This window comes from Nycticebus coucang, chromosome 10, assembly GCF_027406575.1.
Source record: "Nycticebus coucang isolate mNycCou1 chromosome 10, mNycCou1.pri, whole genome shotgun sequence".
Taxonomy (NCBI): Eukaryota; Metazoa; Chordata; class Mammalia; order Primates; family Lorisidae; genus Nycticebus; species Nycticebus coucang.
In genome coordinates this window covers 49232209-49245116 of record NC_069789.1, presented here as the reverse complement: position 1 = coordinate 49245116, position 12908 = coordinate 49232209, and the positions used below count along the sequence as shown (strand labels likewise).

The following is a 12908-nucleotide window of genomic DNA, read 5'->3' as shown; positions in this document are numbered from 1 at the left end:
TTTGGAATTCTTGAACTGGGCAAATCACTCGAGGACCCTCCAAGGTGGTACACTGGTTCTATTGTAGTGGGAAGGTTTGATTTTCCTCTTCCAGTTGTTACCTGTGGGGGCGGCGGGATGTCTTAGTTGCTTGTATTTCTCCACTGCTGAGACTTCAACCCAAAGTCACTGATTCACTAGGATTGTACAGAGATCAGCTGAATACAAGACAGAGCCACCTAGTCCCACCACACCATACAGGTCCCCAGAGTCTCATGCTGTAGTACTGTACCAGTCCTTTGCAAAGCTGTAGGGAAAAAGCTGAAGTCACCAGTCCCAGCTATTTGGCAAAGGGCTGTTTAACCACAATCCCAGGAGACCACAGTGTAATTTCACCTTATCTGCTCACCAAGACAGATGGTGAAAAACAATCATGGGGTGGAATCAGTGGAAAAACTCTGGCAACATGAATAATCAGAGTAGATCAACTCCCCCATGGAACAACAAAGCAACCACACCGGAAGAGCCCATCCATACACAAATGGCTGAGAAGTCAGAAATCGAGTTTAGAATTTGGATGGCAAATAAGATTAACAGAATGGAAGTAAAGTTGGAATTAGAAATTCTAGGAACAATCCAAAAGTTGTCTCAAGAATTCAATGAATTTAAAGACAAAATCACCAAAGAGTTTGATGCATTGAGACAAGAATGCAGCCCTCAGAGATCTGAGAAATACAGTACAAAGAGTTTGATGCATTGAGACAAGAATTGCAGCCCTCACAGATCTGAGATATACAGTAGAATCCCTCAGTAACAGAATGGAGCAGGCAGAAGAAAGAATTTCTGACATTGAAGACAAAGCTTTTGAACACTCCCAAATACTCAAAGAGGAAGAGAAGTGGAGAGCAAAAATGGATCATTCTCTCAGAGAGCTGTGGGATAATTCAAAACAAGCAAACATTCACCTTATAGGAATTCCTAAAGGTGATGAGGTTGCTTCGAAAGGTCCAGATGCTCTACTCCAAGAGATAATCGAGAACTTCCCAAACATGGCAAGAGAGTCTGAAATTCAGATAGCAGACAGTTTCAGAACCCCAGCACGACTCAATCCAAATAAAGCATCTCCCAAACACATTATAATTAACTTTGCCAAAGTTAATATGAAGGAGAAAATACTGCAAGCAGTCAGACGTAAGAAAACCATAACCTACAAGGGAAAGAATATTACAATGACTGCCAATCTCTCTGCTGAAACTTTTCAAGCCAGAAAAGGTTGGTCATCTACCTTAAACCTCCTAAAACAAAACAATTTTCAACCCAGGATCCTGTATCCAGCTAAACTGAGTTTCATTTGTGATGGAGAACTTAAATACTTTAATGACATTCACATGTTTAAGAAATTTGCCATAACTAAACCAGTTCTCCAGGATATTCTCAGACCCATCCTCCACAATGACCAGCACAATGCTCTACCACCAAAGTAAACTCACTCAAAAACTTTTGATCAAATCTCAACTTCCACAGGGGCGAAAGGATTAAAAATGTCCACCTGACTTTTGAAAAACTCAACACCCCAAATACTACCAGGCTTATCAATAGTCTCAATTAATGTGAATGGCTTAAATTGTCCTCTACAGAGGCACAGGTTGACTGATTAGATACAAAAACTCAGGCCAGATATCTGCTGCATACAAGAATCTGATCTGACCTTTAAAGATAAATATAGATTAAGGGTGAAGGGATGGTCATCTATAATTCAGGCAAATGGAAATCAGAAAAAAGCAGGTGTCACAGTTTTATTTGCAGACACAATAGGCTTTAAAACAACAAAAGGAAAGATAAGGATGGTCACTTCATATTTGTTAAAGAAAACACTCAACATGGTGAGATTTGAGGTTGCTGTGAGCTGTGATGTCACAGCACTCTACTCAGGGCGACAGCTTGAGGTTCTGTCTCAAAAAATAAAAAATAAATATATAAAAAATCAAAATCATATGAAGTATCTTCTCAGACCATAACAGAATAAAGCGAAAAATCAATAACAATAAAAACTTTGGAACCTGTGCAAATACAAGGAAATTAAACAATATGCTCCTGAACAACCACTGCATCAGTACGAAATTAAGAAGGAAATTAAAATATTTCTTTTGCTTTTTTTGTTTGTTTGGAGACAGAGTCTCACTTTGCTCACTTTGTCACCCTGGGTAGAGTGCCATAGGGTCACAGTTCACAGCAACCTCATACTCTTGGGCTCAAGAGATCCTCTGTCTCAGTTTTTAATTTTTAGTAAAGACAGGGTCTTGCTCTTGCTCAGGTTGGTCTCAAACTCATGAGTTTAAGCAATCCACCCACCTTGGCCTCCCAGAGTGCTAGGATTACAGGTGTGAGCCACTACGCAAGGCCTAAAATATTTCTTGAAATAGTGAACATAGAAACACAACATACCAAAACGTACAGGTTATAGCAAAAGCAGAATTAAAAGGCAAGTTTATAGCAATAAACACCTACATCAAAAAGTAGAAAAACTTGGAGGGAGGGGGGTGGGGCCTTGGTGTGTGTCATGCTTTATGGGGGTAAGACATGATTGCAAGAGGGACTTTACCTAACAATTGCAATCAGTGTAACCTGGCTTATTGTACCCTCAATGAATCCCCAACAATAAAAAAAAAAAAAAAGTAGAAAAACTTTAAAGAAAAAAATCAAATAATGCACCTCAAGGAACTAGAAAACCAAGAATGAACCAAACCCAAAATTAATAGAAGAGAAATAATAAAGATCCAACTAGAACTAAATGAAATAGAACTAAGAAAGCAATACAGGCCAGGTACAGTGGCTCATGCCTGTAATCCTAGCACTCTGGGAGGCCAAGGCAGGTGGATTGCCTGAGTTCATGAATTTGAAACCAGCCTGAGCAAGAGTAAGACCCTGTCACTAAAAATAGCCGAGCGTTGTGGTGGGGGCCTGTAGTTTTAGGTACTCAGGAGGCTGAGGTTAGGGAATCACTTGGGCCCAAGAGTCTGAGGTTGCTGTGAGCTATGACAGGACAGCACTCTATTGAGGGCAACAAAGTGAGACCCTGTATCCAAAAAAAAAAACAATACAAAGGATGAACCAAACAAAAAGTTGGTTTTTAGAAAAGATAAACAAAGGGGTGGGGAAAGGAACCGAAAGCAAGATGGGGAGCTGGACCAGATGACAACGCATGGCTGTGCCCCAGGCTTTCCTACCGGTGGCCCTCCATGAACTACTAGTGTCTCAATGCCTCGATGGAGCCCTCAGCCTGCCCTTGAAGCTTGGCTGAGGGCTTCTCGCAGGAGCAGCTACGGCTCAATGCTGAACTGAGCCCTGTAGTTTTCAGAGCCAGTGGGCATCATCTACAATCCTGTGGAGTATGTGTGGGAGCCACATCGCAGCTATGTGACTCGTTACTGCCAGGGCCCCAAGCAAGTGCTCTTTCTGAGGATGAACCCGGGACCTTTTGGCATGGCCCGGGGTGCCCTTTGGGGAAGTGAGCATGGTCTGGGACTGGTTGGGCATTTGGGGTCCTGTGCTGACCCTTCCCAAGAGCACCCTAAACAACCAGTGCTAGGACTGGAGAGCCCACAGTCAGAAATGAGCGGTGCCCAATTCTGGGGCTTTTTCCAGAACCCCTGTGGACAGCCCAAGGTCTTCTTCTGTCACTGCTTTGTCTACAATCTGTGTCTTCTGCTATTCCTGACTCCCAGTGGGCGCAACCTCACCCCTGCCAAGCTGCCTGCCAAGAAGCGAGAACAGTTTCTTGGGATCTGTGATGTGGCCCTTTGCCGGCAGGTGCAGCTGCTGGGGGTGCGGCTGGTGGTGGGAGTGGGGCGACTGGCGGAGCAGCGGGCACGGCGGGCTCTCTTAGGGCTAATGCCAGAGGTCCAGGAGTAGGGGCTGCTACACCCCTCTCCTCGTAACCCACAGGCCAACAAGGGCTGGGAGGCAGTGGCCAAGGAGAGACTGAATGAGTTGGGTTTGCTGTCCCTGCTATCAAAATGAGAACCCCTGGGGCCAGGCATAGGACATGTTCAAGGTCTCCAGGTCATTCTTGGGCAAGCAGAAGACAAAACACCTCCTGGACTAGAGCCAAAAGGTCTTCTTGGGCTCCCTGGTGGCTGGGAAACATGCTCTCTCATCTGTTGACTGTCTACCAACCTGCCGTGGCAGTTTTGACACTACTCCAGTTCACCCTCCTGATCCCTGCTTTTTTTCACCACTCTTTGAGCATTGCCCCTTTGTGGCATCTCACTTCACAGAGAATCAGAAGGGGGGCTTTGTGGCACTTGCAGACTGCTCTACCTCATCATTTCCTTGGGAAACTATTCAGTGGAGAGTGACCCGAACAGTGACTTCTAAGATCATATTTGCTGTTTCAGAGGAAACACCATGCCAAGATCCTTACCATCCTTACAGAACAGTGTCCTACTGCTGACCCCTTCTCTCAGGGTCAGGACAAAGCACAGGACATGATATTAAGATGGAACTGATTATGGGAAGCTAAGGCTGGACCAGATGGAGAATTCAGTGTTGTAGAATGGGAACGCCTGGATTTTCTTTTTTCTTTTTTCATTTTGAGACAGTCTTGCTTTGTCGCCCGCAGTAGAGTGCTATGACATCATAGCTCACAGCAACCACAAAGGCTTAAGCGATTCTTTTGCCTCAGCCTCCCAAGTAGCTGGGACTACAGACGCCCACCACAACGCCCTGCTATTTTTTTTTTTTAGAGACGGGGTCTCACTCTTGCTCAGGCTGGTCTTGTGAGCTCAGGCAATCCACCCGCCTTGGCCTCCCAAGTGCTGGAATTGCACTGCGCCTGGCCTGATAAGACCTGGATTTTCATCTCAGCTTTGATGGACTTGTGAACTTCCTGATGGACAACTGGTTAGCCTCAGGATTCCTCCTCACAAGTAGGGGATGCCTACTCCTGGGGTAGGTGTGAGGATTAACCAAGATAACACTGGTGAGCGTCTTGCACAGGCCTGGCACACGGCTGCTCATTACATACTCTTCTTGCATTCTTGCCTCTGGTTTGGGAGTTACTGCACAGCACTACAAGGGAAGCCCCTCTGCAATCTAAAGACTTTGCTAGGGAGAGTTAGGGCTTCCACCTGTGGCCATGGTAAAGAACAAATTCTTGCCCTGTCAGAGATGGGACCATGGACCAGTGACTATGAAAACACAGCTTGCAATTTTTTCAGTTTAAGCATTAAAAGCTCCTAAATAAAACTGATACATTCCTAGCTAGACTAACCAAGAAAAAAAAAAGAGAGAAGATCCAAATGAAATCAGAAACAAAAAACAAGACATTACACTTGATACCACAGAAATACAAAAGATCGTCACAGACTATTATAAACACATATAATATCCCAAGAAACTGGAAAACCCAGAGGAAATCAATGAATTCCTGGATACATGCAACTAGCATGACTGAACACCAGGAGAAACCCAGAAAACCTGAATAGACCAGTAACATGTAATGAAACTGAATCAACAATAAAAAGTCTCCCGACAAGGAAAAGCCCAGGACTAGATGGCTTTCCTGTCAAACTGAAGAATTAACACCAATTCTTTTCAAACTATTACAAAAATTTGAAGAGAAAAGAATTTTTCCTCTCATTCTACAAGAACAGCATTACCTTGATACTATAATCAAAGACACTATTAAAAAAACAACCCCCCCCCAAAAAAAAAACTACAGACCAATATCACTGTTTAACTTGGATGAAGAAAACCTCAACAAAATACAAAACCTCAACCAAACCTAACAACACATCAAAGAGATAATATAGCACAATGAAGTGGAATTCATCCTAGAGATGCAAGGATGGCTCAAAATGTATTTACTATATGCAAATCAACAAATGTGGTATATCACATCAACAGAATGAAGAACAAAAATCTTATGATCATCTCTATAGATGCTGAAAAAGCATTTGCTAAAATTCAACATCCTTTCATGATAAAAACTCTCAACAAATTAAGCATAGAAGGAATGTAGTTCAACACAATAAAGGCCATATATAACAAACTCACAGTCACCCCTATTCTCACTACTCCTATTCGGCACAACACTGGAATGCTGGAAGCCCTAACCAGAGTAACCATAGTATAGGAAGTCTAACTAGGCAAGAAAAAGAAATAAAAGGCATCCAAATCAGAAAAAAAAGGAAGTCAAATTGTTCTTCTTTGCAGGCAACATGATTGTATATATAGAAAAACCTAAAAAGTCCATCAAAAAACATAGAACTGATAAACAAATTCAGTAAAGTTGCAGGATACAAAATCAATATACAAAAAACATTAGAATTTCTACACTCCAATAATGAACTAGCCAAAAAAGAAATCAAGAAGACAATCCTGTTTATAATAGCTACAAAAAATAAAAATAAAATACTTAGGAATAGATTTAACCAAGGAAGTGAAAGACCTCTACAAAGAAAACTACAACAACATACAAATGAAAGAAACTGAAGAGGGTAACAAACAAGTAGAAGACTTTTCTTGCTATGGTCTGGAAGAATTAATACTGATAAAATGACAGGACTACTCAAAGAGATCTACAGATACAATTTTACTTCCTATGAATATATTAATGATATTTTTCATTAGTATACTGAAATTTTTAAAAATGCTAAAATTCACATGGAACCACAAAAAACTCTAAATAACAAGAGTAACACCAACCAAAAAGAATAAAACTGAAGGCATTACACTACCTGACTTCAAAATACACTACAAAGCAATATGGCTCAGTGAGTAGGTGCTGGCCCCATATGCTGAGGCTGGCGGGTTCAAACCCAGCCCTGGCCAAACTGCAACAAAAAAATAGCCGGGTGTTGTGGCGGGCGCCTGTAGTCCCAGCTGCGTAGGAGGCTGAGGCAAGAGAATCGCGTAAGCCCAAGAGTTAGAGGTTGCTGTGAGCTGTGTGACGCCACGGCACTCTACCGAGGGCGGTACAGTGAGACTCTGTCTCTACAAAAAAAAAAAAAACCCAGCATGATATTGGTATAAAAACATACACACAGGGCGGCACCTGTGGCTCAAGGAGTAGGGCGCCGGTCCCATATGCTGGAGGTGGTGAGTTCAAACTCAGCCCTGGCCAAAAAAATCACCAAAAAAAAAAATAATAATAAAATAAAGCTGATTTAAAAAAAAAAAAAAAAAAAAAACATACACACAAATCAGTGGAACAGAATAGAGCACCTAGAAATAAATCCATCTATTTACTAATTAGCCAACTAATTTTCAACAAAAGCACCAAGAACATACATTGGAGAAAGGATCTTCTTCAATAAATGTGCTGGGAAAATTGGATATCCATATACACAAGAATGAAACTAGACCCCTATCTCTCATCATATTAAAAAATCAATTCAAGGTGGCATAAAGGACTTAAACATAAGACCCTAAACTATAAAACTACCAGATGGAAATACAGGGGAAACACTCCATGACATTGGTATAGGTCAGTGGTTCTCAACCTTCCTAATGCAGTGATATATTTTCATGGTTACAAAGGGGTTGAGACCCACCGGTTGAGAACCACTAGTCTAGGCAAAGATTTTATGGCTAAAACCTCAAAAGCAGAGGCAACAAGGGCGGCGCCTGTGGCTCAGTGGGTAAGGCGCTGGCCCCATATACCGAGGGTGGCGGGTTCAAACCCAGCCCCAGCCAAACTGCAACCAAAAAACTAGCCGGGCGTTGTGGCGGGCGCTTGTAGTCCCAGCTACTCAGGAGGCTGAGGCAAGAGAATCGCTTAAGGCCAGGAGTTGGAGGTTGCTGTGAGCTGTGTGAGGCCACAGCACTCTACCAAGGGCCATAAAGTGAGACTCTGTCTCTACAAAAAAAAAAAAAAAAGCAGAGGCAACAAAAGCAAAATCAAACAAATAGGTTTACATTAAGCTAAAAAGCTTCTGTACAGCAAAGGAAACAGTTAACAGAGTAAAGAGACAACCTGTTGAATGGAAGAAAATATCTGTAAATTATTTATCTGACAAGGGACTAATATCCAGAATATACAAGAAATTCAAACAATTCAAGAGCAAACAAAAAATCCCATTTAAAAAAAAGGGCAAAAATCTGAACATTTTTAAAAAGACATACAAATAGCCAACAAGTATGTGAGAAAATTCTCAACATCATGAACCATCAGAAAAATGCAAATCAAAGCCACAATGGGCTAAGTGCCCGTAGCACAGTGGTTACTGTGCCAGCCACACACACAGAAGTTGGCAGGTTCGAACCCGGCCCAGACCAGCTAAACAACAATGACAACTGCAATAAAAAATAGCCGGGTGCTGCGGCAGGTGTCTGTAGTCCCAGCTACTTGGGAGGCTGAGGCAAGAGAATTGCTTAAGCCCAAGAGTTTGAGGTTGCTGTGAGCTGTCAACGCTACAGCACTCTACCAAATGTTACAACATAGTAAGACTCTGTCTCAGAAAAAAAAAAAGAAAAAACCACAATGACATATCATCTTATCCTGGTTAGAACAGTTATTATCAAACAGACAAAAAATAGGGCGGCGCCTTTGGCTCAGTGAGTAGGGCACGGGCCCCATATGCCGAGGGTGGCGGGTTCAAACCCAGCCCCAGCCAAACTGCAACAAAAAAATAGCCAGGTGTTGTGGCGGACGCCTGTAGTCCCAGCTGCTCGGGAGACTTAGGCAAGAGAATCGTGTAAGCCCAAGAGTTAGAGGTTGCTGTGAGCTGTGTGACGCCACGGCACTCTACCTGAGGGCGGTACAGTGAGACTCTGTCTCTACAAAAAAAAAAGATTAAAAAAAAAGACAAAAAATAGCAAAGATTGGCCAGGAAGTGAAAAAAAGGGAACTCTTTTGGTGGGAATGTAAATAAGTATAGCTATTATGGAAAACAGTATGAGGTTTCTCAGAAAACTAAAACCAGAATTACCATATAATCCATCAATCTCACTCCTGGGCATTTATCCAAAGGAAAGGAAACCATCATATCAAAGGGACACCTGCACCCCCATGTTTACTGCAGCACTATCCACAACAGGCCTGACATGGAATCAACCTAAGTGTCCATCAATGAATGAATGTATAAAGAAAATACAGTATATATACACAATGGAATCCTATCCAGTCATAAGAAAGAATAAAATCCTGTCATTTGCAGCAACATGGATGGAAGTGGAGATTATCATGTTGAATGAAATAAGCCAGGCACAGAAAGACAAATGTTACATATTCTCATTCATATGTGGGAGCTAAAAAATTTGATTTCATGGAGGAAGAGATGAGAATGTTACCAGCAGCTGAGAAAGATCTGTGTAGGGGGAGGAGATGAAGAGAGGTTAGCTAATGGGCGCAAACATACTTGTACAATTAGATAGTATTCTACTGTTCGACAGCACAGTGGAGTGAAAATATATAATCATATATTGTATGTATTATATACACAATATATAGTATATGGTATACATAACAGTGTATATACTATATATACTATTATATATTATATCTATTATATATACTAAGTATATTTTATACATATGATTTTGTATACACTAAGTGTATATATAATGTATAAAATATGTCATAGTGTATATATAATATATTGTATATTTCAAAATAGCTAGAAAATCTGTAATGTTCTCATCACAAAGAAATGATAAATGCCTGAAGAGATAGCTATCCTAAATACTCTGATTTGATCATCACACATTGCATGCATGTATCAAAAACTCATATGTACCCCATAAATATGTACATTATGGATCAATAAAAAATTTATTTTAAATGAGAATGGAAAAAAATTTGCAAATCATATACCTGATAAGGAACTAGCATCCAAATATAGAAAGAACTATTACAACTCAATGATAAAAAGACAAATACACATACTAAAATAAAAAATAGTCAAAGGAGTTAAATAGATACTTCTTCAAAGAGGATATATAAATGGCCAATAAGCACAAGAAAAGATGTTCAACGTCATTAGTAATTAGACAATGTAGTTCAAAATCACAATGAGACACCACTTCACACCTACTACGATGGCTAAATCAAAATGATTATAACAAGAATTGGTAAGGATGTACAGAATTGGAACCTTATTTATTTATTTATTTTTGCTGCTTTTGGCCCGGGCTGGGTTGAACCCACCACCTCCAGCATATGGGGCCGGCACCCTACTCCTCTGAGTCATAGGCACCATGCAAGAACTGGAACTCTTATGTACTGCTGATGGGAGTATAAATGGTGCGGCTGCTTTAGAAAAGTTTGGCTGTTCCTCAAAAAGCAAAATACAGTTACCATATGATCTGGCAATTCTATTTACAGGTATATATACTCAAGATAAATTGAAAACATATGTCCATACAATAACTTATACATGAATGTTCATAGCAGTATCATTCATAATGCCCCAAAAGTAGAAAGAACTTAATCTTATCCTCTTAAATACCTAAATCATGGTCTAGCCACACAATGGAGTACTTCTGAATAAAAAGAAATGATGTACTGATACATACTATAACATAAATAAACCTTAAAAAACATGCACATTTAAAGAAGCCAATCACCAAGGACCACATACTGAATGATTTACATGATTCTATTTAAATGAAATGTCTAGAATAGTCAAGTCTACAGAGGCAAAGTAGAGTAATATTTGCCTAGGTTAGAGGACAGAGACTAAGGGGCATTAGGTTTCTTTTTGAGAGGACTGAAAATGTTCTAAAATTGATTATGGTAAGGTTGCATCATTCTGAATAAAACTAAAATCTATTGAATTGTACACTTTAAAATGGTGCACTGTATAAGCGAATTGTTTCTCAAAAAGCCATTAAAAAAGTGTCAGAAATAATGGCTTAATATATTCAATATGATGAATGAAAGTTAAACAAAATACAAGGGTAAGGATGAAAGACTATATAAAAGAGTTTAACAGCCAGAGACTTTTACTTAAAGTATCTAAAACACTTGAGCAAGAAAAGTAAACCCAGAAAAAAGGCATGAAGTTCAAGAAACGATAATTACAGAATTTCGAAAACTTGATTAAATTTAATTAATCGTTGATACAAACAAAAGAACTATTAAATTGTGGTTTTTAACAATAGAACTAAAATTCTAGATACAAAAAAGCAGGTAAACTGGCAGAGGCAATGTGCTTATTCAGTGGGTAAAGTATGCTTACTCATGAGAGGACTCAAAATACTGAATAACTCTAAACTTTGTTAATTTTAGAATTATAGTATGTTAAAATTTTATAAGAAACACTAATGGGGGCGGCGCCTGTGGCTCAGTCGGTAAGGCACCGGCCCCATATACCGAGGGTGGCGGGTTCAAACCCGGCCCTGGCCAAACTGCAACCAAAAACTAGCCGGGCGTTGTAGCGGGCGCCTGTAGTCCCAGCTACTCGGGAGGCTGAGGCAAGAGAATCGCTTAAGCCCAGGAGTTGGAGGTTGCTGTGAGCTGTGTGAGGCCACGGCACTCTACCGAGGGCCATAAAGTGAGACTCTGTCTCTACAAAAAAAAAAAAAAAAAAAGAAAAAGAAACACTAATGGAAAAAATAGTATATAGTTTATAAATCGAAAGAGAGAAAAATAAAGTCTACCAACACAATGGAAAGCAATAAAAGAGGGGAAATGGTAAAAACAAACAAACAAACGACCAAATCACAAAACTCTGATGCAATATTTGGAAACTAAAAAATTTTTAGAGCTGAACTATTAAAGTTCTGTGTGTCTAGACTTGTGGTATGTGGCTAAGACTTAGAAATTTGTAGCCTTAAATGCATTTATTAAAAATAAGTCTGAAATAAATGAATTAAGAGTTCAATTCTCGGGCGGTGCCTGTGGCTCAGTCGGTAAGGCGCCGGCCCCATATACCAAGGGTGGCGGGTTCAAACCTGGCCCCGGCTGAACTGCAAACCAAAAAAAAAAAAAAAAATAGCTGGGCATTGTGGCGGGCGCCTGTAGTCCCAGCTACTCAGGAGGCTGAGGCAAGAGAATTGCTTCAGCCCAGGAGTTGGAGGTTGCTGTGAGCTGTGTGATGCCATGGCACTCTACCGAGGGCAATAAAGTGAGACTCTGTCTCTACCAAAAAAAAAAAAAAAAAGAGTTCAATTCTCTTAAAATAAAACAGAAAATTATAACAGAAATAAACCCCACATGCTGTTTTTATGCTAAAAAAAAAAACAAAACAAAAGCAGGAAGATCATACTAAAGATAAGATCAGAAATCAAGGAACTAGAAAACTGGAAAACAAAACAGTAGTAAACTCAACAAAATTAAAAGCTAACTGTTTGAAAGGCTAATAAAAATACCCTAGACCTAAAGTAAGATATCAAGAAAAAAAGAATCTAAGTGTCCCTCAGTAGATGAACAGGTAAATAGTGGTATATTCATACACTGGCATACTGTACCGTAGCTAAATGAATAGAGAGCTATGTGCATATACAAGGTTGAAGCAAGGGGGAATGTACAGAATGGTAAGAGCAGCATTATAAAACTTACATAAAAATTTAAAAACAAATGTTATACATTATATATAGACACATATCTATAAAGTAAAGCATAAGAACATGGATAGGCTTGAGGATCATGGTTATACTTGTGAGCTAACAGGGAACAGAATGAGACAGTGAAGGGACAAAGAAAAGTTTCAACTGTATCTGGTACATTTTAGTTCAGACCTTTTTGGTCTGAAGCAAGTAAAAGACAAAAGCAAACAGTCCTCAAATATGGATGTTAGGAACAAAGATGATGTTTACCCTCTATTCCATATTTTCTATGTTTGAAATATTAAAAAGAATAAAAAATCACTCTGCCTGATGTATGTAGAATGAGATGGAAGACAGCAAGAGTGAACTAGGAAGACCACTATCATAAGGGATACTACCGTAAATGGGATGCAACTTGTAACAGGATTATCATTACG

The 12908-nt window shown here is 40.0% G+C and overlaps 2 protein-coding genes across 2 annotated transcripts in view; one reads left to right on the top strand and one right to left on the bottom strand.

The window, feature by feature from the left end:
• The window catches only part of NSL1 (NSL1 component of MIS12 kinetochore complex), a 53801-nt gene that overhangs the window by 25658 nt on the left and 15235 nt on the right, over nt 1-12908 (bottom strand). The gene's annotated exons all lie outside the window — the stretch shown is intronic.
• On the top strand, nt 3463-3891 carry LOC128597238 (single-strand selective monofunctional uracil DNA glycosylase-like). The gene has a single exon (XM_053607452.1). The coding sequence runs from the start codon at nt 3463-3465 to the stop codon at nt 3889-3891; it is 429 nt and encodes a 142-aa protein (XP_053463427.1).

Excerpts from the sequence above, each read along its gene's own strand:
- LOC128597238 (XM_053607452.1), top strand. The coding sequence starts at position 3,463 with ATGGCCCGGGGTGCCCTTTGGGGAAGTGAGCATGGTCTGGGACTGGTT.